We start from the raw sequence: 25,252 nt of genomic DNA on the forward strand, positions 1-25,252 counted from the left end.
AAAGGGCAGAGCACATGCAGGCCAGACGTTTCTAACATTATCTAAATAGTGGTTTGCTGTGTGCATTGGCACAGAAAGGGCAGATTGGCAGTTTAGTCTTTTTCAAAAGACTTTAGTTAATCAACATTTGTCAAGTTAATCTTAGTGATTTATTGGGTCTTTTGTATATGCTACAAAAATCATAGGCAGGAATCCAGTTCATACTCCCTTTCGCTTAAAGCTTTTTTGTTGTTAGGATTGACCTTGAATATAATGTTTTAGAAATTAAATGTGGTGAATATGTTGCCAAGAGACTTTTATTTATTTATTCAGGTTGTTTTTGTATTGTTTTTTTTCTGTGCAGTTTCACATAAATGTATTCACTTTATGAATGGCAGCATACTTTTAAATTTACTTAACTTTTTTACGTTGTTGAAAAATCTCAACAAATATACAAATATATTTTGAAATATTATTACAATTTAAAATACTGTTTTCTATTTGCATATATTTTAAAATGTAATTTATGTCTTTGGTCTTGCTGATTTGTTGCTCAAGAAACATTTATTATTGTCAGTGCTGGAACCATTATGCATTTCTCTATTATTATTTTCTATTTAAAAGAAAAATCACTACAAGTGGTAAAGCTTGCATCCCACTTGATAAAATTCATTAAAAATGTCTATTTAAGCATTCTACTTTATTGTAAATATGAACTGATTGTAAAATTTAGGCTGATGCCAATGAGCTGATAATTATTTTCTAGTTATAGTCTAGAATAGATTTTTTGTGTAAAAACATTAAATGAATTAAATGCTATGAGTGAATTAAGACTTTACAAAAAAAGTCTACATCGAGTATGAAAAACCGATATTTCAGCCAAAATGCTGTATTAACCATATATGTCTTTTTATTAACGATGAATTAGAGTAAAATGGCTTTTGATAACTAAAAATAAACTAAAAAACTAAATATCTCATGAGGCACATAGTCCCACTGTTATTTCGATTTCCCCCCTTGTCCGTCTCCACTCATACCCCATCAGTAGTAAGCATGCGATATGCTCTATCTCTCTGCAGAGAGAGAATGAAGGCCATGGAGGAGCAAATAGCCAGTCTGACTGGTCTTGTGCAGCATGCTCTCTTAAAGAGTCACAGCACTAACAGCAACAAGGAACACCCCAGGTAAGCAGGGCAGGCTGGGTAAGGTAGTTCCCAGAATATCACAAATCAAATAAGAAAAGAAAATAGGAGGACTATGATGGATTAATGGTGGTGGTAATCAGAAACTGTGTGTTTTAAAAAGACTTGGTGGGTTAGATGACTACTAACTGTGCATGAACTAAATTGACTCATTCTCACTAAAACCAGTGCCTTTATGAATGGCAATGCTTGTGCCACTGTAACACAGACTAACTTCAAGTGTTTGTAGAGTGATTGTGTCTGTTTGTATGTACATGTACATTTGTGCATTCAGTCATTTGAAATCTCCCCCATTTTTCCAGTGAGAAATCAGTAAATTCCGGATCACCAGTTCACAGCACATCTAGCACAGGTAAATTTCTTCTTTCCATTGCTTCCATACCCCATACCTCATTTGTTTGTGCTTGTAATGGTCAACCATTATAGAGCAGAGGCCATAGTATTATACCTTCTGTCAATATTCAGCAAATAACGCATTTATATCATTAAAACAGGTCTTTGAATATCAAATAAACTTTTAATTTGAATAAACTTTAAATAAACCATGCAATCTTTGAATCCAGCAGTGAGCTCTTCTGAAGTGTGTATTTGTAAACTCTCATAAATATGCACTTTTGCAAGAACTGACCTGAATTGCTGTATTTAGTTTTTATGCTCAGTGGAGTTTGAAATGTAATCTTACTAAAAGTTATGGTCAAATATGGGTACAACGACAAATATCACATCTCTTTAAGCTTATTGACAATATATATGATCATATTTTTTGTTGAGACACTTCAGTTGATGAAATCAACTTCATAATTTCTTGAGTTGAGATAGATAATAAACTCACTTTTTAAATAATAAAGATCTCTGAAACCTGGACTATCACATTATTTCCAGCAATCTGTCTGTCAACTTTTTCACACGAGCTTGAGAGCCCAATCTGTCTTCTTACCATTATATACTTATGGTTGTTATTGTTGGTCATGTTTTTTTTATTGTTTTGTTTAGGAGGTTCTCCAGTATTAGCACCAAAAGTTAATGCAGCAACTCTTGAGCATTGCCCCGCCCCTACACCACCATTAGGCCCCACCCCCTTGCATGCTAACCTTCACCTGTTCAGGAAAAATGTCTCTGAGCTCCGCCTCCAACTGCAACATATGAGACAACTACAGGTAATTAAAGTCCAAATTAGTTATTCTCATGAGAAATCTGCAGTTATTAAATGCATTTTGCCCCATATTTTTCATAATGTTTATTATGAAATATTAAATAAATATTTACTGTCAAGACAACATAAAACAAATCATTTATCTAAGTAATGTGACAGTATACTTTCAGTAAAATAATATTCAGGGCAAAATTATATAAGAAGGAACTTAATTAGTAAAAAAGTGGGCTTTCCAATTACTATTGGCTGAAATATTTTTCCTCACTTGCGCTGCCTTGGTTATATCAGCTGAAAATTAAATGTTAAACAAGGACCTAAATATAATGTGTACTGAATCTGATGAATCTTTAAATATTTTTTTTCTATATATATATAATGTAAGTAAAAAAGAGTAGCAAATAAGCGATTCAGCATATTAGATTAATTTTCGAAGGATCATGTGACACTAAAAACTTGAGTTACGGATGCTGCAAAAAATTAGCTTTGACATCATAGAAAAAATTAGCTTACAATATTGAAGTAGTTTTTTTAAATTGTACTAATATTTCACAGTTTTGCTGCTTTTTTATCAAAGTGCATCCTTGGTTAGCATAAGAGACTTGTTTCAAAAACATTAAAAAATCTTACCGACCCCAAACCTTTGAATGCTAATGTATCCTGTAGTAAATGGTCATGTGTGTGTTTTCAGCTTCATAATCAGGAGTGTGTGCGTGCTCAGATAAAGCACGCAGAGCAAGAGATCAGTGTGAAGTTGGCTGAAATGCTGAGACGACAGGACGATCCAACACAGAAACAGAGGACACTGGTGGAGGAAGAGAGACACCGATATCTCAACATGCAGGAAAGAGTTCTCACCCAGCTGGAGTACGACACTCTCTCTCTCTCACGCACACACACACACACACATACAAACACACACACACTCTCTCTCTCTCCCTCTGTTGAATCTGAAATTCACTTTTCCTGTGGGCAAGCAAATGCCTTTTATTCTAAAATCATTCTTCATACGATTCATTACAGCCCCTCTTTTAACTAATAATATCCCTGTCCGCCCTGCTGTGTGTAAACCGTAATTAAATCCCACTTTAATTTAACTGGTTAACAAGCGTGATCTCCAGACAGCTGTAAGCATGAAAAACAGAACTCAGAGGGAATTAACACTAGGCAGAGATCAGGAGCAGCATTAACACTCTGTTTACCTTGGTTTTATGCCAGTGCCCAGTCAGCAGAGGTCTGTGACTGTGAGCAGTGAATCAAAGGACAGTTTGACTTTTACACGTGTGGGGGCATCAAAAGAGTTTTTTTTTTTTTTTTTTTTTTTTGAAAGTTGATGCAAAATGTGGAACATTAGCAAACTGCCGCATCTTATACACCACATGGACATTTGTCCATCACTCTTAAAACATGGCTTAAAACACAATAGAAATGAATGATATAAAAATAAACTTCTTATTGCTGGTATCCAGAACTAACACATTGCTGGTATTGAGCCACCCATATAAACATGATTAAAAAACAATTTTTGTAAAAGGAAGTATTTCACAGACTCAATAATATTTAGGGAAAATAGGGGGAAATTATCAGAAGGAAATATATACATATATTATTTATGGAAATTGATTTTATGGTATGTAAAACCATTCCTATATATTTGATAAGTTCATCAGGTTTACCAGATTAATGTAAAACCTTGTACCATAGTATAAACTATTGGTTCTCAGCCAGGGGGCCACAGGATGACAAGATGCTGAGAACCACTGATACACAACGTGGTGTAACATAAAGAAATCACAGTGGCCATAATGTAATAATTCTCAATAAATCGCCTGCAAGCAATTTCATAGTTTTTTTAAACCTCAATTTTAGCATCCAAGTCCACATAAGACACTGGATAGCAACCAGATGTCAGGAGCATAAAGTGGAACCTGCACTGCCCTCTGGTGTCACAACAGTTTCATTTCAGTATTGACTGGATGACAAAAACACAAATATATGTGGATGGATTGGCTCATCAGTAATAATGTAAGTATTTTTTGCACTGCTATTTGTGTCATAATCGTCAAGTGTGTTTGTGTGTAGGGATCTGGAGCAGTATGTGGAGACACTGAGGACTGATTCTAGCCCCGCTGCATCTCAGAGAGCCGTGACGCTGAAGGAGGTAGAGGAGGGAGCTGTCAGTCTGAGGAAGGTGGGCGAGAACCTGGCTGGACTGAAAGGTACAACAACCTAAACAACTCACTGAAATACCGCAGACCACCTATTTTATATAACAATTGATTGTAAGCAACTGGACTTTGCTTTCTTGTTTGTTAAGAATGTTAAATTGTTTTCTTAAGGTACAGGAAGTTGAGTATTCTCCGGTATTAGACTTGCCCACACATTTTACTATTATGCATCTTGAAAAACTGTGGGCCAGCTGTGTCATTTGGGGTGTGGATTGTGACTTGCTGTTTGTCACTTGCTTACAGTGCTATAATGGCAACTTTATATAGAATAAGCACACATTTCACATCTCCAGTGGAAATCCTCCCACTCCACTCCAATCATATGAGGCACCACATGCGTAAACAGTTTTAAATGTCAAAGGTTTCCCAGCTGATGATAACACTCAGACTAGTAGCAAACTATATTTTTTCTTCTTCTTCGTGCAGGAGAGTTTCCAGCTCTTCAGTCCCGTATGCGGGCGGTGCTCAGGGTGGAGGTGGAGGCCGTGAAGTTCCTCAAAGAAGAGCCGCACAAGCTGGACAGCATGCTGAAGAGAGTCCGAACCCTCACAGACACACTCGGCAACCTTCGCAGGTACAGACAGAGAGAGAGAGAGATGGAGACTGACATTTCAATTGTGAATATAACAAGATTGCGGTTAATAAAATTCTTTATGAGGAACTTTATGGATCTTTATGCATTCTGATTCCAGCCACGTATCCAAGCAGCCAGAGTGTTTTGGAAATGAATATGCAGTTTCTGTTCTCCATTTATCATTCATATCGTAATCATGTGTGAGCAGAGACTCTGTATAGGTTTAAACAGATGAGAGATCTGGAGCATCTGCTGCTAGTCATTTCCTTTCTCCTCCGTGTCAGACCTGATCAGACTCAAGCCGATTACCATTCTCTATGAAAGTGCGAATGTAAGGAATATTACCAGCACTCTGGAAAATAGTGTTTTGTTTCTGAAGCAGCTACGTGTGTTTCCGCTCCACTAATGGCACCTAATGTAATTGCAAAACTAAACACATTTTTACACATTCTGAAGAAAATGTGTTGATTGGTGGTTGCTAGGGTTTTCCGGATGGTTTTTTAATTAGTTACTTATTTATTTTGTATTATATAGATTAGATATATTACAAGTAATGTAATAGGGTTCATAGTATTCATGTTGGTGGCACAAACGTCCAGGACAAGATATGTGTTTTTTCAGTTATGTGCAGTACAAATAGGAATCTCGAATCCTCTGTCTTTCAGCGTTTGATCAAACAGGTAGTTGAACCAATGTCAAGAAATGTTCTGAACATCACCAGAGGAAATCCGCTGTAATAGTAGTATGCTTAAAAAAATACACACTTCAGCTTTACTCAAAATGAGCTTGTGATTTTACATTTGGTTAGATTTCACTGTATTGTTTTCCTCCTTGATTTCTGTTTCATATATCATTTGTTCTTTAGGTCTACCACAGATAGCCTGCTGAAACCCTCTGACCCCGTTTCCTCGTCATCTTCCGAAAAAACAGAATTGGCCATTGTTGAATCCCCAGAGGCTGCCTCGGTTGCACCTCAGAGCTCCACCGTGAGGTCAGAGGTTATGACATCAAATCCTGTGGTGATCCACCATGCCCAGGCCTCTCCTGTAGCTACACAACAATCCCAGCAATCAACAGCACCTTCGCCCATTCCCCCTGCGGCACAGAGACGAGAGTCGACCCCTTCACCCACCAAACAGCTCAAAAAACCCTCACTTGAGCAGACACAAATACCAAATGACAGCCGCAGTGGAGTCTCAGCTAATGGCATGAATGGCAAAGGTCCTTCTCCAAACTTCATTGAGGAGATACACGCAAGTCGCAGCAAGAACATGAACAGGGCTGTGTCAATAGAGGTGAGTATTGTGCATGATCAACCAAATGAGTTTGGTTGAAAAACTTTGTTTAGTTACTAGTTTGATTGGTATCTTCAGGCTGCAGAGAAAGAATGGCAGGAGAAGAGGCTGAACATGGGTCATTATGATGGGCAGGAGTTTGAACGGATGCTCCAGGAAGCAGAAGCCAACATGCTGAGAGGAATACCAAACCTGGAGGCTCCCAGCGAACCCGAGGGCTCCCCTGCAGTGGTTCTTGCCTCCCTGGAGGAGGAGGTAGAAAAAAACGAGCCCACAGCAGCACCAGCAAAACAGGGTAAGAGACTGAAAGAGACCTAAGAGCTCTTGCGACTACTGTTTGCCAAAGTTTATACTTAATTCTGTTTCTGCAGATGACAATCAGCCGAACTCTGAGAAACCTACTAAGGCTGCTTCAGAGAAACCTCCCAAACCTCTGGAGAAACCAGTTAAGTCAGCTTTGGAGAGACCTCTTAAGCCCAACCTATCCATCAAATCAAGCCTGGAGAGACAAAGTAAGACTCAGGAAAAAGTTGTTAAGCTTCCAACCACAGACAAAGCCAACAAGTCCCCTCCTCCACCCCCACCACGACGAAACTACACCACCAACACTGTGTTGACCACCACCCGATCTGGAGAGGTCATTTACACCAGCAGAAAGGACTCTGTTATGGTACAAGTGTGTTTGCAAGATGTATATGTGTAATATTGAGAAATATATATATTTTAGTTTTTTTTTGTTGTTGTTGTTTTTTAGTTTTTAAATAACTATTAATATAAATTAAACAATAAACTAAATCTATAAATATAAATGAAATTTAATTTTTGTTTCAAAATAATAATTATTATACATTTATAAAAAAATATAAATTATACAATTATAATTATTATAAAATGAAATAATAAAATGAAATTATATTTAATCATAGAACTAATTTTAATTATAGAATTAGTTATCTATATAATATTACATTTTAAATATAATTAAATGAACATTTAATTATATATTTTTATAATTATTAATATAACTTGTTTCGTAGGAGGGTGAAGAGGAGTCCAACGGGTCAGCGTCTCAGCCTGAACCAAAGTCCTCTCCAGAGGCGAAGCCCAAACTCATTACTCCTCCTCCACCTATCGCTGCCTCGGCTATCACTGAGGAAGAGGATGAGGGAGACAAGATTATGGCAGAGCTACAGGTGAGATACACACATAAACTCACACATTCATACTAGGGGTGTCCCCGACTAAGGATTTTCATAGTCGAATCGGAATTTTCAATTCTTGCTGATATTCGACTAACAGTCGAATCATGTGTTTGGGAGCGGGGCAAAATAGATTGCGTAATGTCAGACATCCGACATCCATAATTACTGATGTTAACACACAGGGAAAATGTGTAACAAATTCCCCGCAGATACATTGTATCGTATTGATTGTATTGATTAAAAGACAGTTGACACTAAATGTCAGCAAAACCCTAACAATTCACAATTTTTACAATAGTGCTCTCATTATAAAGTTAGCCTATATGACAGTAGATATTAAAGGGGGGGTGAAATGCTCGTTTTCACTCAATATCCTGTTAATCTTGAGTACCTATAGAGTAGTACTGCATCCTTCATAACTCCAAAAAGTCTTTATTTTTATTAGATTTATAAGAGAAAGATAGTCTGTACCGATTTTTCCCGGAAAAACACGAGCGCCTAGAGGCGTGACGTGTGGGCGGAGCTAAAGAATCACGAGCGCCAGTAGGCTTTTGAGTTGAGAGCATGTGGAAGCTGTGACACAGATCCAGAGGCTGAAATTTAACAAGAGCAGCATCAGCAAAGGCGATATGCTATGTGGTATGTACTGAAACTGTATATATTTGATTAGCGGTTTTGGAAAATGACTAAGTTCCACTTTATGTCGTCTTTTTTTTTTAAGCTGTACATGTGGAAAGTGCAGTTTGATGACAACATCGCATGTTGCTTACTTGATGTGCTTACGCGCTGATAGCTAAGTTAACAACACAGAGATATTTGAAGCAGTTTTACTCACCGCATGTGGTTCCAACACACAATCGTGACCCTTTTCCATTGGGACTGCATTATGCTTAAGAAATAAACCATGTGCAATCCGAAATGCAGGGAACAAACAAAAACACTTGCACAACTCTGTTGATGCTCTGTAAAAATAAACTCCATCCACTGGTGCCTTAATGCTGTTTCTCTTTTGGTAATCTGTGCAGGGTTGTCTTGCCCTGGCAACCAAAAACACACTTCTTTTGTGACTTTTCGTGACGCTCTCGCTCTTATCAGGCTGTGCTCAGCCTCTCTCAGTGCTCTGCTATACGGGAGCGCGCGCTCTTCCGGCAGAAGAGCGCGCACTTAGGACCCATATAAGGAAATTCTGCTCCATCTAACGTCACACAGAGCCATACTCGAAAAAAACTTTCCGAAACTTGTGACAAACCGGAAGAGGTTTTTTTGGAACAAAAATACTCCTTCAAACGTACAACTTAATTTTTGAAACTTTGTCCATGTTTAGCATGGGAATCCAACTCTTTAACAGTGTAAAAAACTCAGTATGCATGAAATAGCATTTCACCCCCCCTTTAATGTTCTGCATTTCTGTTTTGAGCTGTGTGCGGTGAAGATGACCAGTAGAGTGAGCATTTGATAGCAAGTTTTTAATAAATGGGATTAAACTCATAATTTGATGAAGAAAACGCTTCGTTATTTAGACATCATGACATTAATATTAAGACTTACGCTATAGGCTATCTGCAAAAAGAGCCTAAATGCAAATGAACGTGTCTGCACGGCTCTGAAGGAACTCCTTTTGTTGACGTGTTCTTTACGAAACAATGTGCAGAAACATGGCAGCTAAACTCTGAAGATTCACAGCGTTTTATTATAATGGTCTTCTCATTATAATGGTATGGATGTGACAGTCCAGTCATAGTTATTAAAGGGAAAGTTCACCCAAAATTCTAAATTATGTCATTAATAACTCACTCTCATGTCGTTCCAAACCCGTAAGACTTCTGTTTATCTTCGGAACACAGTTTAAGATATTTTAGATTTAGTCCAAGAGCTCTCAGTCCCTCCATTGAAGCTGTGTGTACGGTATACTGTCCATGTCCAGAAAGGTAAGAAAAACATCATCAAAGTAGTCCATGTGACATCAGAGGGTCAGTTAGAATTTTTTGAAGCATCGAAAATACATTTTGGTCCAAAAATATCAAAAACTACGACTTTATTCAGCATTGTCTTCTCTTCCAGGTCTGTTGTGAGAGAGAATTTACTTATTGGGAGAAAACCGCAAGTTCTATGTGAAATCAGACATTTGAGTGCTCACATATAGGCTAGTCAGAATGGCATAATCAATAACACCCCGCGAATATTCGACTGTGAGATTGGTAGTCGAATCAGGCTCCTCGAATTGAAGCATCGAAATCATTGACTATTCGGGGTCACCCCTAATGCATACACACACACATTAATACAGACTAGTAACAAACATAACTTCATGTTCCTAATTGGTATAAATGTGTATACATGCACATATGGTAACTTACTTTCACTAAGGTGTTTTAATGTTTAAATGTCTTGGGTGTGAAATCGCTTTGGTGTGGGTGTTAAGATGCTTTTGGTGTGCCCTGTGGCTTATGTGGTGGCAGTTTCATTTCCCTTGCAGTAGACTATAGTAGCTTTTTATTTATTTTCTCACAATTCTATAAATGCACATTTAAATAGTGTTAAAAAAAGTTTATTTATTTCTCTAATTCCATTTAAAAAGTGAAACTTGTATATTATATTCAATTATTACTCACAGACTCATATATTTAAAATGTTTATTTCTTTTCATTTTGATGATTATAACTGACAACTAAGGAAAATCCCAAATTCAGTATCTCAGAAAATTAGAATATTGTGAAAAGGTTCAATATTGAAGACACCTGGTGCCACACTCTAATCAGCTAATTAACTCAAAACACATGCAGAGGCCTTTAAATGGTCTCTCAGTCTAGGCTACACTATCACGGGGAAGACTGCTGACTTAACAGTTGTCCAAAAGATGACCACTGACACCTTGCACAAGGAGGGCAAGACTGACTGTTCACAGAGCTCTGTGTCCAAGCACATTAATAGAGAGGTCAAGGGAAGGAAAAGATTTGAGGAGAGGCACACAGTCCACGTTGCTTGAGGTCCAGTGTAAAGTTTCCACAGTCAGTGATGGTTTGGATGCCATGTCATCTTCTGGTGTTGGTCCACTGTGTTTTCAAGGTCCAAGGTCAACACAGCCCTATACCAGGAAGTTTTATAGCACTTCATGCTTCCTGCTGCTGACCAACTTTATGGAGATGCAGATTTCATTTTCCAACAGGACTTGGCACCTGCACACAGTGCCAAAACTACTAGTACCTGGTTTAAGGACCATGTTATCCCTGTTCTTAATTGGCCAGCAAACTCGCCTGACCTTAGCCCCATAGAAAATCTATCGGGTAATGTGAAGATGGAAGATGTGATATGCCAGACCCAAGAATGCAGAAGAGCTGAAGGCCACTATCAGAGCAACCTGGACTCTCATAACACCTGAGCAGTGCCACAGTCTGATCGACTCCATGCCACGCCACATTACTGCAGTATGTTTTTTTTTTTTAGTTGGCCAAGATTTCTAAAAATCCTTTCTTGTATTAGTCTTAAGTAATATTAAAATTTTCTGAGACTGAATTTGGGATTGTCCTTAGTTGTCAGTTAATAATCATCAGAATTAAAAGAAATAAACATTTGAAATATATCAGTCTGTTTGTAATGAATGAATATACAATTTTCACTTTTTGAATGGAATTAGTTAAATAAATCATATTTTTGATGATATTCTAATTATATGAATAGCACCTGTATATACAGTTCTACCTTTTAGCTTTTTAAAATAATACACACAAATTCTTAACAGGCTAGAAAGGACAGCAAATACTAAAGAAATTATATAAAAGCCAAAATAAAAGGTTTTTTTTAGTTAGTTAGTTAGCCAGAATACATACAGGCAGATAATAATTTGATAAAAGTAATTGTAGATCATTCCTATTACATTGTACAGTAATCTTGAACTGGTTTGCCCAATTGAATATGGGCAAATTCTAATATTTTACCCCCTTCCTCACAAATTCTTCCCTTCAGGTTTTCCAGAAGTGCTCTGTTAAGGAGGTAGGGCTCAAGGGTTTGGTAGAGCCACAGATCAGAGAGCTAAGACCTGGGGTCTTACTGCCCCTTAAAGATAAGAAGGTAAAGGATATGATGTCCTTTAGTAGACCCTCCAACTGCCTGCCTGTGCCAGCTGCTTGTCCCTGATGGCTGTTCTTTGCGATGCTTGTATGGCTTTCTTACCCTCTGCTAACTTCCTCTGTACACTCTTGTGATGGAAACCTGACACCAAAATTGTTCTCACTGTTCTTTAAGTTTAAATTCTGTTCCTTTTCTTTTATTTCTACTGAACTCATGACCTGTGCTGATTGTAGTGATGTAGCGTGAGCCAAAAGGGTAAACGGATATAATTGGCTTTGTGAGCCTTGAGTCAATCAATCAATAAACTAGATTTTCGACACTGCTGTCAAAGGGTGTTGTGTGTGTGTTTTTTACATTTATCATTTTAATAAAAAATATGTGTGATCGCAATGGGAGACAATTCAATTTCCAAAGGTTACCTGAGGATATGTTATTTTTCAAACATTTATCCTTTATAAGGTAACGTACCTTATAAAGAATAAATGTTTGAAAATCACATACAGCTTGAATTATCTAACTAGGTTTAGCATAATCAGATTATCCTGGCCAAAACATTAGCAGATTTAGTTGATTTATGAGAAATTATCAGGAACTAACTTAACATGGCCATCTAGTTTTCTCTAGTCTTAACCATATGTGTCGGTAGAATGCAACTTAGAATTTGTTTGTTACTGAGGATTTTACAGGAGACTTTAAGCTAGCAGTCTGGAGTTCAGCATTTGTTCTTTGATCTTCTCACTTTGCTGCATGCCTGCAATTAAATAAGCTTCCTTATTTAATGGGTTTTCAGTCTCACTTTTTCTCTCTTTACCTTCATTTTCACAGTACTTTCTTACCGTTACAAATTGTGCAGTGTAATATAGGATTTACAGGTGAAATATCACCACTTAGCAACTTGTACTCAAAACTGAATTCAGTAAACTTGAATTGGAAAAATAAAATTGGAACAATCTGGAAACAGTGTTGGTACATGCATCACAAATTTAAAATTATGTTTTAATGTTCTTTTTTTATTTTCTTTTTTTATTTTGGGCAGTTTGTTCAGATTAGTTCACAAATGCCTTAGGTATAGCTCCAAACTATGTTTTTTAATAATGTTTTAAATTACTAATCCCATTCATTGCATATTTTGAAATATGATTATGATTACTGTAGAGAAGATGAATGGTCTGTATGTCTAGCTGTAATGTATTATTAAGGTTAGAAAACTAATTTTATGACAATTCTTAAAGGGATACTCCACCCCAAAACTAAAATTTTGTCATTAATCACTTACCTACATGTCGTTCCAAACCCGTAAAAGCTTTGTTCGTCTTCGGAACTAAATTTAAGATATTTTGGATGAAGACCAGAGGCCTGTGACTGTCCCATAGACTGCCAAGTAAGTTGCACTGTCAAGGTCCAGAAAAGAATGAAAGACTTCATCAGAATAGTCCATCTGCCATTAGTGGATCAACCGTAATGTTATGAAGCTATGAGAATAATTCTTGTAAGAAAAGAAAACAAAAATAATGACTTTCTCAACAATTCTCATCTTTGTCTCTCCACATCACTCAAACTGCCTATACACTTCTGTCAGCAGCGCCACAAGGATGCGCTGTTTCTACTTGTATTTAACTTTATTTGTATTTTTATTATATGTCTTTTTTACATGCTCTTATTGTATAGTTGTATCTTATATTTTATATTTGATCTAGATTTTTAGGCTCTACTGTTAGTGTTATCTGTATGCACCGAGGGCATGAAAGTAGAGCAATTTTGATTCTCTGTATGTATGTACTGTACATGTGGAAGAATTGACAATAAAGCAGACTTGTCTTGACTATTTCATCCAAAATATCTTAAATTGTATTCTAATACGAACAAAGCTTTTACGCGTTTGGAACAACATGGGGGTAAGTGATCAATGACAAAAAATTTCATTTTGGGGTGGAGTATCCCTTTAATATTAAACGCCTAAATTATTTCAGTCATCTTAAAGTAGTTTGTAGACTGAGATTTTTTCCTTGTGAAGTGATGTTGTTCCCCACAAACCACAGAATACTGAAAATCAAGATGACAAGAATCCTGACACTGATGAGAACTGCAACAATACAATTCGTCAGAGTCCTGGGGTGAGCTGCAGTGTTTATCATCACAATTATACACATTATCATAATCTTATAATAAACCCATACAAGAAATCATGTTATGATAGTATGATCTCTGTATAAATAAATAAATTAATTCATAAATAAATATATAATAGTTAGAACCCCTTTTCCAAAATAGTTATGCAATACTGTTCTCTGAAACCTCATAAAGACCCATTAATGGCAAAGTCAATAGTAGAAAATTATTTTTACCAGGCAGGGTTACTAACAAATTTGTATTTGGCTTATGAAAGCATACCTAATTATTATTTTTTTCTTTGACATTTGACCTTTTAAGGTCATCTACTATGTCACAGCTCAGATCTCCAAGGGGACTTCATCAGCCTCGGAGGAATCAACAGACGCATCACATTCTCCCCCATCACAGGTGTCACATGTCAATGCTTCTGACCAATCCCAAAATCAGCTGCAGTTATCCACTAACAAATTTGGTGCCCTCAAAAGCAGTGGCCCTGCCAGCTCTTCTAGCACTCTACACCAAAATCAGCTGTCTCTTTCAGCCTCGTTGAAGACAGATACACCCTCTTCATTGGAAGAAGTTCCAGCTAGCCCAACCCAAGGGAAAGTTCATGTTGTTAAGGCTGCTCAAGTGCAGATTAGCATAGAGGAGAGGGTAGAGTCTCCAACAGCAATTTGCTCACCAGTCTCTTTTGAAGACACCGTACCGATTCTTTCTAAAGGAATCCCTGTTGGGACAGATTTAGCAAATCAGAAACTTATATTTGGTTCATCCAAGGTGAAGGAAAGGAAATTTGAAGAAATGGAGGAAATTAATGAGGCCTATCTCAGTCCCGATCTGTCAGGAGAAGAGCCACCTCCGCCTCCTCCTGATAACTTTGCCTTTATGATCACTAACACCAAGGTACAAGCCCTTTCCACTGGAGAGTACCATCAGCTAGTCAATGCCAAGAAAGGTAGTGTGCAGACAGTAACTTTTGGCAGCAAACGACCAAGTGCTTCTGGAAGTGGCATAGCATCAGGAGGGGATGCTGGTACCAGTGGTTCCACTGGTGCTGACAATACAAGTAAAAAGCCAGTCATCATTATCTTTGATGAGCCAATGGATATCCGCTCAGCTTATAAACGCCTCTCTACTATCTTTGAATGTGAGGAGGAACTAGAGCGGATGCTTGCAGCAGAAAGAATAGATGAGGAGAGTGAGGAAACTGAGGAAGAAGAATGGACTAGGTGTGTGCATGTCAAACAGAATGGAGATGGTAGGGATTTAGGGAAAGGTACTGGTTCAAATTCTCCTGCAGATATCACAGACAGTCGAGTCATTAACTCTTCTTCATCCTCATCTTTATCTGAGGGAGAGGCATTAGTAGATGTTACTGATGGTGCAAAGCAAGATGGAAAGAAGAAGTTTAAGTTGAAATTCCCCAAGAAACAGCTAGCAGCATTAACCCAAGCCATTCGGGCTGGAAGTAAAACAGGCAAAAAGACTTTGCAGGTTGTTGTCTATGAGGATGAGGAAGAGACAGATGGAACTGTCAGACAACACAAAGAAACCAAGAGGTTTGAAATCGCTTGCTCCAAAACAGAGTCTTCAAAATCAAATCTCCAGGAACCAACTGGACGAACTGACGAGATTCGTAAGAACACCTACAAAAGTCTTAACAGTCTAGAGCAAACTATAAAGCAGCTAGAGAACACAATTTCTGAAATGGGACCAAAGTCTTCAGAAGAGCCTGAAATCTTGGTGAAGCCTGAATCTCAGGACAATACGACTGAAGAGACTCCAGTACACTCGGAGAAAGGTCTTGCTACCAAAACCTTGGTCCCTAGGTCAAGTTCTGCAAGCAAAGGTCCTGGTCTTCGAAAGAAGACAAAACCTCAGCTCCTTCCACGGCCTCCCATCATTCCAACTACTGGGGTCTCAGTCAAACCAGTTCCTACCCAGCAGGTCTCTCTAGATTCTATTTCTTTAGCAAAGCCTATGGGTCTGTCCCTCTCCTCTTGCTCACAACAGTTCCACTCTATTCGAGGAACTTCTGATGATCTTTAGTCTTTCCTACGGTGGAGGCTACCAACTCTGGGATCTGAACTTTTTAACACCTTCACATATTTTTTATAAATGTGGTATATTTATTTCTGGGGTGGTGTTTCATAGATAGACCTTTGTATGTTTACTGATGGTGCTCTAATCTTGGGTCAAGGCAGCCAACAACTTTCAGTCTTAGAACCACAGTCTCACATGGTTTCTAGTTCTATTTTGTGGGTTCTAAGGCAGTCTTTAAAGAAACGTTGTTGGTATTCTGGGCAGGTTTGCATGCTTCCTTACATCTCTTTCTGGTATACTCTACAGTGTCATGGTGATACCACATATGTGTTGTGCAAGCTTTGTCTTGTTATGATGTAGGTTTCAAACAACCTCAAACGTGGCTCTCTTTTTTTGTTTCTTTCTTTTTATTCCTTTTTTCTTCTGTTTGGTTTAAATTCTTTTTGCAGAATGCCAGCATGGTCTCACCTACTAGTCGGATGCCAGTGCCTGTTTCTGCCAAGGTGCGGCAGCAACCGGGCACCTCAGAGAAAGAGAGGGCAACAAAACCGCAAAAGCTACAGGACTCTCAGAGGCAGTTCCGCCAGGTAGTCTTGTCATAGGACCACTTATCCAGTCAGAAAGATATATACACACTCCTAGGCATGGACTATATGGCCGAGAGGAAAGTCAGTTTTTGCAGGGCTTGTATTGAGAGGGAAAAAAACTAACAAAAACCTGATGGATTCAAACATACTTTTCTTTGGTTGAAGACCTAGTGCCGAAAGCTGTCTTTTAAATGTTGATGTTTGTTTTCCTGCTACATTTTTTAATGGCTGTGACTGAAGGCAACGGACTGTTATTTCATAATGCCATATGCTTCTGCATGTTTGCTTTGCTTGTGGCTTTGGTGCTGTAAAAGATAAACTAATTTAAAATAGGTAAATAAATATATATATATACACCACAGTAACACCACAGCCACTGCTTACCTAACATCATTAAATGCTTAGCCTAGGGTCTCTTTAACTAAAAACCACTGACATCTAACCCCTACACACTTCAGTGCCTGTGACACTTAATCTCTCCTTGTAAACCAGGATGCTTCTCTGTTTAACCCATTTTTGGACCCTTTCCCTGTTTACCTCTCGGAGGAATCCACAAACCCTTGCCTCACTGCCCAGGGTCCACAAATCCACTAAGTCCCCATTATCCTGTGGATGTTTTCCCAAACTGTACCTCCTCTACTCCTCCTGGAGCCTCCTTTGGTTATGAGTACTGGTTGGTTGCACTCACTCTGCGCAATACTCACTATATAACTTACAATCCTATTGTCCCTCACCTTCACTCTCCTTTCCTTCTTTCAATCTACTTAAATCAATATTTTCAATATTTTCACCCTCAAGACAGATAGCTTTTAGTGTGTGTCTTTAGTACTCATTTATATATGTAGTTTCTGTCTTTGATAATCTTTCGTGATGAACTGTAGATCCCAGTTAGGTAGAATGACTTAAAACATGCCTAGAAATTTTGCATCTTTTAATCATAAATTCCCTATGTTGACAATCAGTGTGTTTTGGCATCTTTGTTTGCAGGCTAATGGAAGTGCTAAGAGATCTGGAGGAGATCCCAAATCCACTTCTACTACAGTGCCTGCTTCTAAAATTCCTGCTTTTTCCTCTAGTATGGGAAAAGGCTTGTCCCAGTCTGATTCTAGTAATATTGTTAATTCTTCTTCTCCTTTATCTCCCTGCCTTCCCACTAGTAAATCCTCTATCCCTCCTCCTCGATCCAGTTCCATCCCTTCCTCTCATATCCCCTCCCATTCTAATGGTTCTTTAAAATTTGCCCCTCCCATTCACAGCACTAAAGGCCTCTCTGTTCCCACACAGACACAAAATGGTCGACCTTTCTCCTCTTCTTCCTCTTCTTGCTCCCACTCCCCTTTATCCCCGACTATGTTGAGTCACAGTGCAAAGAGTATCCATACCATTCACACAGCCAGCTTCACCAGCTACAGTCGGCCACACAACGGGAGTGCCAGTAAATCAGCTATCCCTGCGGTAACTGTCGCCAAAAATGCTGCGTAGAATGCTTTGCTGCTTCGCAACCATTTATGTATCTCTTAATGAGGTGGAGTTTCTCCTGATTTTACTTTGATTCATTTATTTTTTTTATTGTTTATTTTTAAACAGATAATATTGTTGTATCAGAGTTTTGGCATGACTGGCTAATATTACATTTAGGGCTGGGCGATATATCTAACGAATATGATCATGCGCATCTAATCAGTAAAGCTGCTTCCGTGATCACCGCTAAAATTGCCATCACCTGCTCATAATTGGAGTGGCATTTGATAGACAGAGCCGTAGATCGCTGACAAGCTACGCAATATCGCGTTCATTATTGAAGGCGATTCAATCTGCGAAAATGAACGCGATATTGCGTAGCTTGTCAGCGATCTACGGCTCTGTCTATTAAATGGCACTCCAATTATAAGCAGGTGATGGCGATTTTAGCGGTGATCACGGAATCAGCTTTACTGATTAGATGTGCATGATCATATCGTTAGATATATCACCCAGCGGTATCTGTTAAAGTCTAAGGCCATCATCCATTACTCAATGTTTAAAACTTGAATCTCTGCAAATCATGAACATTTAGAAAGATAAACGTAAAAAAAAAGACTTAACTGCAGAGAGCAGACTCTTGATCAAAGATTTTACAGAGCACTTCATTTGAAAAGAATATTTATTTTTCAAACAAGTATTCAAGTCCACAGTTAAAGCATGTAAACAATGTTTTGCTCATTTGTATACTCTAAATGATTGTAGATTATTTTCATTTTTTGTAAGTTGACATATGAGCGATAATACGTAAAAAGTACTGTAGGTTTATTAACCATTAATGTAAATTGACGAACATTGTGTCCTATTTGTTGTTCTTTTTCTTTCTCTCATGCACTGCCAATGTCTTTAAGATTTATTGTTATAAATTGACAACAGTTTTACAATGAACAGTTGTCTGTCTTTTCAGTAGTTGTGCCTGTTTGCCAAAGTTTGTAATTTACATCCTTACAACTGACTATATATACTGTGTTAAACACTCTGTACATTTATGGATAGGTTATACCTAACAACATACTTGTCAAAAACCCTTTATTTACTCATGCAGTCTATTGTAGTGATTGATAAAATTGCTCTCTACTTCACATGTACATACTGTAACATCTCTATTTTAGAGTTTGTCTTTAGTTTTGTTAACATTGAACCAAAGTTTGTTTCTATGCATGCCTATACAAAATTGTAGAAGGAGATAATGTAATAGAAAAAAATCATGCTTGCACAGACAGATTTTGTAAATAAATGTCTTTGGTTTTGTATAGCTTTAATTGCAGGAGCAATCTGTGCAAAAGAGTAGGTATTAAAACAGTAAAGTTCTGCATGCTTGTCGTTCACACGGCTGTGGTTTCTCTACTGCAGCACTGCAAGCCCTTCTATTAAACATTTTGGCAGATAGTTCAGCTGACTTGTGTGTTTTTTTATCCTATATATTTTCGTTTACACTTACATAGTAATGACATCCAGTATACATGTTGTGAAGTGTAATGCACCAATCCAAAAACTTGGACCAGCTTTTTTTGTATGTATGTAATGTGTGCTGTTGTCAAAAGGTTTCTACACTGAAGAATCTGAAACATAAAAGTTTTTAAGATTTAATAGATGTGATTTGATGAAATCTATTCAGAACATTATTATGCTTCCATTTGTGTTATAGTTTATAGTTTAAAGGGTAGTAATAATAGAGAAAACGTACAATAGGCATGTCCAAACTTCTGAAAAGTAATGCATAAATGATCAGCTTTCTTACCGTTAGTTTAGAACTTAATAAACCATAGCATATAGTGGATTTGCACACAAATAGCTTTAACTTTATTGTGGATTTGAATAATGCCAGCTTTGTCTGGGGAAGAAAAAGTAATGCAGATGTAATGAAGACAGGTAAAGAGACCAGCAGAGGGAGGTGTGTTTTAATGGGGATGTAGAAGGGCTTATTCATTTTAGTGTGATACCTCCTACAAAAAGACAAAGCATATGAGGAAAGCACACACAACATTCAGATAGCCAAAGGAGGTGCACATCATTGAGTCAATGTGCTGATTTCTGAGGAAGACTCCAAACCTACTTGTAAGTACCCAAATAAAAAGAGTGCTACTCTCATAATATGTTTTCTTTGTGATATTAAAAATTTGATGACATTTTTACTTTAAAAATATCAAATTGCTTAGAGAGGTATATATATATATATATATATATATATATATATATATATATATATATATATATTCAGTTTAGCACTTTCTGCATTTCTGGAGAAAATTATATTGCTGCCACTGCTCAGAAAGTTTTGTTTTGATTTGATTTAAATTTTTTGGAAAAAGTCCATTCTTCCGTTTTGTGAACGTACATGTACAGCTCCAATGATTTCACTATTATACTATATTATGTAGTAAAAATACAAAAATCATGTATGTCCATGTTTTTTTAGTTTTATTTTTTTTTTAATTATTATTATTTTTACCATAGATAAGTCGTAGACATCGTTTAAATAGGTATTTCTAGAGAAAATACTATTGCTAAAATGTCTCTGTCTGATACTTGTTCTGACTCATGCCATTCTCCAAACAGAAGCTCAGTCTCATAGGAAAGACCTGCGCTATGTCGAATCACTCTGTGGAGGGGATTTACCTCAGCTCTCATGTGGAGAACATCCTGTTCGTGGCCTTCTACATTGTCATCTTCATCCTCTCAGTCCCGAGCAATGCCCTGGCACTTTGGGTGTTCTGTCACCGCAACACCAACAACACGCCTTCCAAAGAGTTTCTGAAGCACCTGGCTTTAGCGGACATGTCTTACGTCTTGGTGCTCCCGATGCGAGTGATCTACCACATGTCTGGCGGTCACTGGCCTCTTGGGGAAGGGGCCTGTCGCGTGGCTGGTTTCCTTTTCTTCGTCAATCTTTACTGCAGCATGTATTTTACGACTTGCATCAGTGTAGACCGTCTGCTGGCTTGCGTCTTACCACTTAAAACCCAGAATCTGAGAAGTATCAGGAATGCCAAAGTGGTCTGTGCAATCCTGTGGGTCATGGTGATTGTTTCCATGTTGCCTGTCCTGTTCTCTAAAAAAGAAGTGACCAGACAAATGCAGAACGTGACAGTGTGTGAACAGCTGTACATAGAGAAGTCCTCCAGTCCCAACGGTGCATTGGTGTCCACTGCTATTGCATTTGTGATACCTTTGGTCACCCTGAGTTTTTCTTACATTCTTATATTTGCCAAAGTAAAACAGTTGAGTTTTCAAGAAAGGACGGCTGCTCAGCGTAAGGCAATAAGAATGATCGTACTAACAGTGGTTAACTTCTTGATCGCATTTGTGCCCTATCATATCCACCGATTTGTATTTATTCTACAACATGATGACATGTCAAGGTCAGAATCCGAAAGGCACATGTTGCATTTAGGAAATCGCATCACCTCAGCTTTAACATGCATGAATGGTGTGTTGGATCCTGTCATGTACTTCTTTCTGGCGAGAAATTATCAAGAAACCCTGCTGCTGCTTTGTGGTAGAAACCCTAAAGATGAGCAATCCAATACTTGATCGGATGACAATATCTCATATGGCAGACTTGAATGACACTGACTAGGTCTTTGTGTTTATTTATAACTTTTTTTTTCTGCCAACATTCATCATTTATTGATTAATTTATCATATATATTTTTTTTTGTATAAACTTTTAGTTGTTCAAAATGTGAGCAAATAAAATATTCTTCCAAATTCTCATATCTCTCAAGGTCACCATAAACACATTTTACACACCAGCACTCTTAACAAAAGTTATTTAATGGCATTGATGATTCCATGAATAATCTTTAGCAGCCATGGAAACTTTTCATTTCACACAAGGATTTAATAATGTAATTATTAACATTAAATAATTAAATGTTCAAAGTGAGAAAAAAACCTGGTTCTTTTGTTTTTGGTTAATGTTTTTGTGATTTTTAGCCTACTTGCATTTAACCTACAGGTAAGGATTATGTTAACAACAGACCTTATTTAACTTCTATTTAAATAGGAAATTACACAGGCAGACTTTACAAACTGACTTTACAACTTTACAATAACAATAGAGAAGTGGGGCCTGTCCAAACACCCACACTTGCAGTCTTGGCCACTTGAGAAGAGCAAATGCACACAGCAAGAAGTGCATGCATAAGGCTGCGTTCACACTACCAGCGACTTTGTTGATGCATGTCGCCAGTGGCTCACAGTTGCCTAGTAATGTTTATGAATGTCATTCACTGATAAATACTCCATATTGGGGCAGTCATGGCCTAATGGTTAGAAAGTCAGTCTTGTGAACCAAAGTTTCCAGGTTTGAGTCTCGGTTCTGGCAGGGATTGTAGGTGGGGAAATGACCATCACACTCTGTTCCACTCTCAATACCACAACTGAGATGAGACCCTTCAACAAGGCACCGAACCTCTGGGTGCCTGACTTTACTCTTATTGGTTGTCGCTTTCATATAAATCTCTCTTAATTTGCATAACGTTAAACATGTCAACTTGCAATTATGCCATATCGCCATAATGATTATCAGATTTCAACTTGTAAAAAGTTTTAATGTCCTTGTAGAACTTGTTATTAAAACTTGTGAACTGGGAGATTTAAAAGAGCTACAACTTGTACAACTTCCACCTGACCACATGAGTTTGACTAGATGCAATGTTTAGGTTTAGGTTACATGTTTAGTTCTGAGTCTAAGGGTGTGAACAGCTCCAAGTGGAATGCCACGTGTTGTCATCTCGAAATCACAGTTATTATGACATGGTATGTGAAAATTATAGAGTCACACTGAAGGCATCAAACTGTGAATTAACACGTGGAATTATATACATAACAAAAAAGTGTGAAACAACTGAAAATATGTCATATTTTCTCTTGATGATCTTTCAGTTGTTTCACACTTTTTTGTTATATAACATATACTGTTAGGGTTCAGAAAGGAGAGGATTCAATTTACAGGGTAATACACAATTTATTAGGAAAAAAGGAGATCAATGGTAACAAAATAACCACAAAGTAGGGCTGGGATAAACTATTTTTTAAACGATTAATCTAGCGATTATTTTTTTGATGCATCGATTATCTACTGATAAATTTTTCCAGACCTATTCGATTTCGATTATCTCCCCATTAATTGACTACTAACAATTTATACATGTTGATTTACATATCTGAATGAAAAAAAAACATGAATTCTTTAACATTGCAATGTATGTTTATTGCTCTTAAAATTACAAAATAATAGACTGACTAAGAATGCATTACTTTGCACTTGTATAGAGATAGCATTCAATAAAACCTTGATGCCTTGGAAACACATAGCTTACTGAAAAAAAAGTTCTTCTTTCAGATGAAAATAACAACTTGATGTCTAGCATTCAATAAAAAAGGTCACCCAAAATACTTGTTTAGAGCAATTGAAAGAATACAGTAACCAATGTAAACTTGAGGGCTTTAAGCTAATACAGAGAGTGCTTTTCCAAAAAAAAAAAAAAAAAAAAAAATTAACAGTGGGAGCCAGCAGCCTGTCATGGAGAAAAAGAAATCTCTGCATGCTCCACGTGAAACTTTGGCATTCCGCCCTTTTTAAATAGTGTCTAATGATTTTGATTAATATGCACAAGGGATAGAGAGCAAGAAGCGCTCGTGTTGTTTGAAGACTGTGAGTGCGCGCGCAGCCGGGGCTCTCTCTCTCATACGCGCCCTGTCAGGCGCAGCAGTCATTCTATTCTACATCACTCACCGATCAAATAAGGCTTTGACAGCCGCCAAAAAAAAAGATCAATGCAGAAAAACCCCTGGATTGGTTAAATAACGTTGGACAGAATGTTGATCCAACCATCGCGTATATTCAGCGCACATAAGGTAAACGTTTTGCAAACGTTATTTTGAGAAATAAAATCCAGTCGACGAATCGATGCGCATATTTTGTGTCGACGTATTTTTTGCGTCAACGTCATCGATGACCTCGACGTGTTGTCCCAGCCCTACCACAAAGGCTAGACTGGATAATGTCCACAGTCAACGATAGCCTCAGGTTACAAGAGTCCATGGAAAAATAATACCCAGCCAAGAGCAGTCTGCAGCTCAATGATGGTCAAGGATGATGGTGAACGAGACGTTGGACCAACAGGCAGTGATGGCAGGTGAGGCGAGGAGCAGAGGAAGAGAGATGTCAGCGGTGAAGCCAAAGGTAGCAGAAAGATAAGCACAATCCAGCAGCCAGGGAAAAAAGGAAGATTGGAGAGAGAAAAAAGAAAAAGAAAAAATGGAAAAGAAAAACTAGAAAAATCTAACCTGAAGGTAAAACCACAAAAGATAAAAAAGAAGAAAAAAAAAATCAAGCTGGAAAGCAAAGAGCTCTAGTCATGGCAAAAAATAAAAATAAAACATAAAAAATAACTTGGATTTAGTTATAAAAAAATCCAACGTAAGAAAATTAGACTTGAATAGAAAACTAGGACCAGCGCACACACACACAAAAAAAGACATGACCAACAAGATTGTGACAGTGTCTGGTCTGTGTTTCCCTGGGTGTCCACTAGTGGTCTCACTTCCCCATAGTCACCCCACTGTAGGCACTACATTTCCCACAAAGCCTTTGTCTCATTCATTACTGTTAATTGCACACCTGTTAATTGCACTCAGCTGTCCCCACTTTCATCATTTACACATGTCCATATGAACCGGTCTGTTTCTGTCTGTTTTATGGAGTCCTTGTTTCATGTCACCCTGCTTCTCGTGTTCCCTAGTGTTTTTCTTGTTTCTTGTTTTTGGACTGCTTTTGTTGTTATTGACCTCTTGCCTGTTTTTGGATTAGATTTTTGGATTCCCCATTAAACACTGCAGCTGGATCTCTCTCATTTTGTGTGTGCAGTCATAACAAAGATGCATTAACACGATCTGACACTGAAAAAAAACACAAAGGGAATATAAAAGGAAACTAATGAGGTGTAACGTGAGATTAATAATGAACTAACAGGGTAACAAGAGGGCGGGGCAACAATTGACTGTTGAACACTGGGCCACATCAGAGTTACAAAACTTTGTTCTGTAACATTGTTTGGATGGAGTGAGTAACATTGCTCACATGGAGCATCAGGAAGAACAGATGAGAGCTACGGGTAGCGCAGGTGTCCGAGCTTTCTGCCCAACTCCAGCACTTAAAGACTGAAGCTGCGAGACCTCCTACTGCGGCACCGCCACCAGATCCCCCTGCTTCAGTCTCCGCAAGTCACCCAAGTGAGCTCTGCCTTTTAACAATAATCAAAATACATTGTGTAGATCAAAA

The 25,252-nt window shown here is 37.8% G+C and overlaps 2 protein-coding genes across 18 annotated transcripts in view; both read left to right on the forward strand.

Moving 5' to 3' along the window:
- The window catches only part of LOC127946191 (sickle tail protein homolog), a 135,732-nt gene extending 116,379 nt beyond the window's left edge, over positions 1-19,353 (forward strand). For 7 of the 17 annotated variants that reach the window (XM_052542567.1, XM_052542561.1, XM_052542563.1 and 4 more), the window contains 15 exons: positions 1,059-1,163; positions 1,484-1,533; positions 2,175-2,338; positions 3,023-3,198; positions 4,414-4,550; positions 4,986-5,133; positions 5,999-6,428; positions 6,507-6,723; positions 6,800-7,104; positions 7,466-7,621; positions 11,594-11,698; positions 13,738-13,812; positions 14,129-15,757; positions 16,303-16,440; positions 17,428-18,143. In XM_052542567.1, coding sequence (XP_052398527.1) covers positions 1,059-1,163; positions 1,484-1,533; positions 2,175-2,338; positions 3,023-3,198; positions 4,414-4,550; positions 4,986-5,133; positions 5,999-6,428; positions 6,507-6,723; positions 6,800-7,104; positions 7,466-7,621; positions 11,594-11,698; positions 13,738-13,812; positions 14,129-15,757; positions 16,303-16,440; positions 17,428-17,922 — 4,330 coding nt within the window. In that variant the 3' untranslated portion in view covers positions 17,923-18,143. Of the gene's footprint in view, positions 1-1,058; positions 1,164-1,483; positions 1,534-2,174; positions 2,339-3,022; positions 3,199-4,413; positions 4,551-4,985; positions 5,134-5,998; positions 6,429-6,506; positions 6,724-6,799; positions 7,105-7,465; positions 7,622-11,593; positions 11,699-13,737; positions 13,813-14,128; positions 15,758-16,302; positions 16,441-16,932 lie in introns of all 17 variants that reach the window. The other 10 variants (XM_052542579.1, XM_052542575.1, XM_052542569.1 and 7 more) reach the window with 9 other exon arrangements.
- A 158-nt stretch (positions 19,354-19,511) lies between these two features.
- On the forward strand, positions 19,512-21,655 carry LOC127946200 (uracil nucleotide/cysteinyl leukotriene receptor-like). The gene is made up of 2 exons (XM_052542604.1): positions 19,512-20,019; positions 20,521-21,655. The coding sequence occupies exon 2, from the start codon at positions 20,551-20,553 to the stop codon at positions 21,493-21,495; it is 945 nt and encodes a 314-aa protein (XP_052398564.1). The 5' UTR covers positions 19,512-20,019; positions 20,521-20,550; the 3' UTR covers positions 21,496-21,655.
- Positions 21,656-25,252: the final 3,597 nt, after the last annotated feature.

The sequence above is a fragment of the Carassius gibelio genome, chromosome A24, assembly GCF_023724105.1.
Source record: "Carassius gibelio isolate Cgi1373 ecotype wild population from Czech Republic chromosome A24, carGib1.2-hapl.c, whole genome shotgun sequence".
In the NCBI taxonomy this organism is placed as follows: Eukaryota; Metazoa; Chordata; class Actinopteri; order Cypriniformes; family Cyprinidae; genus Carassius; species Carassius gibelio.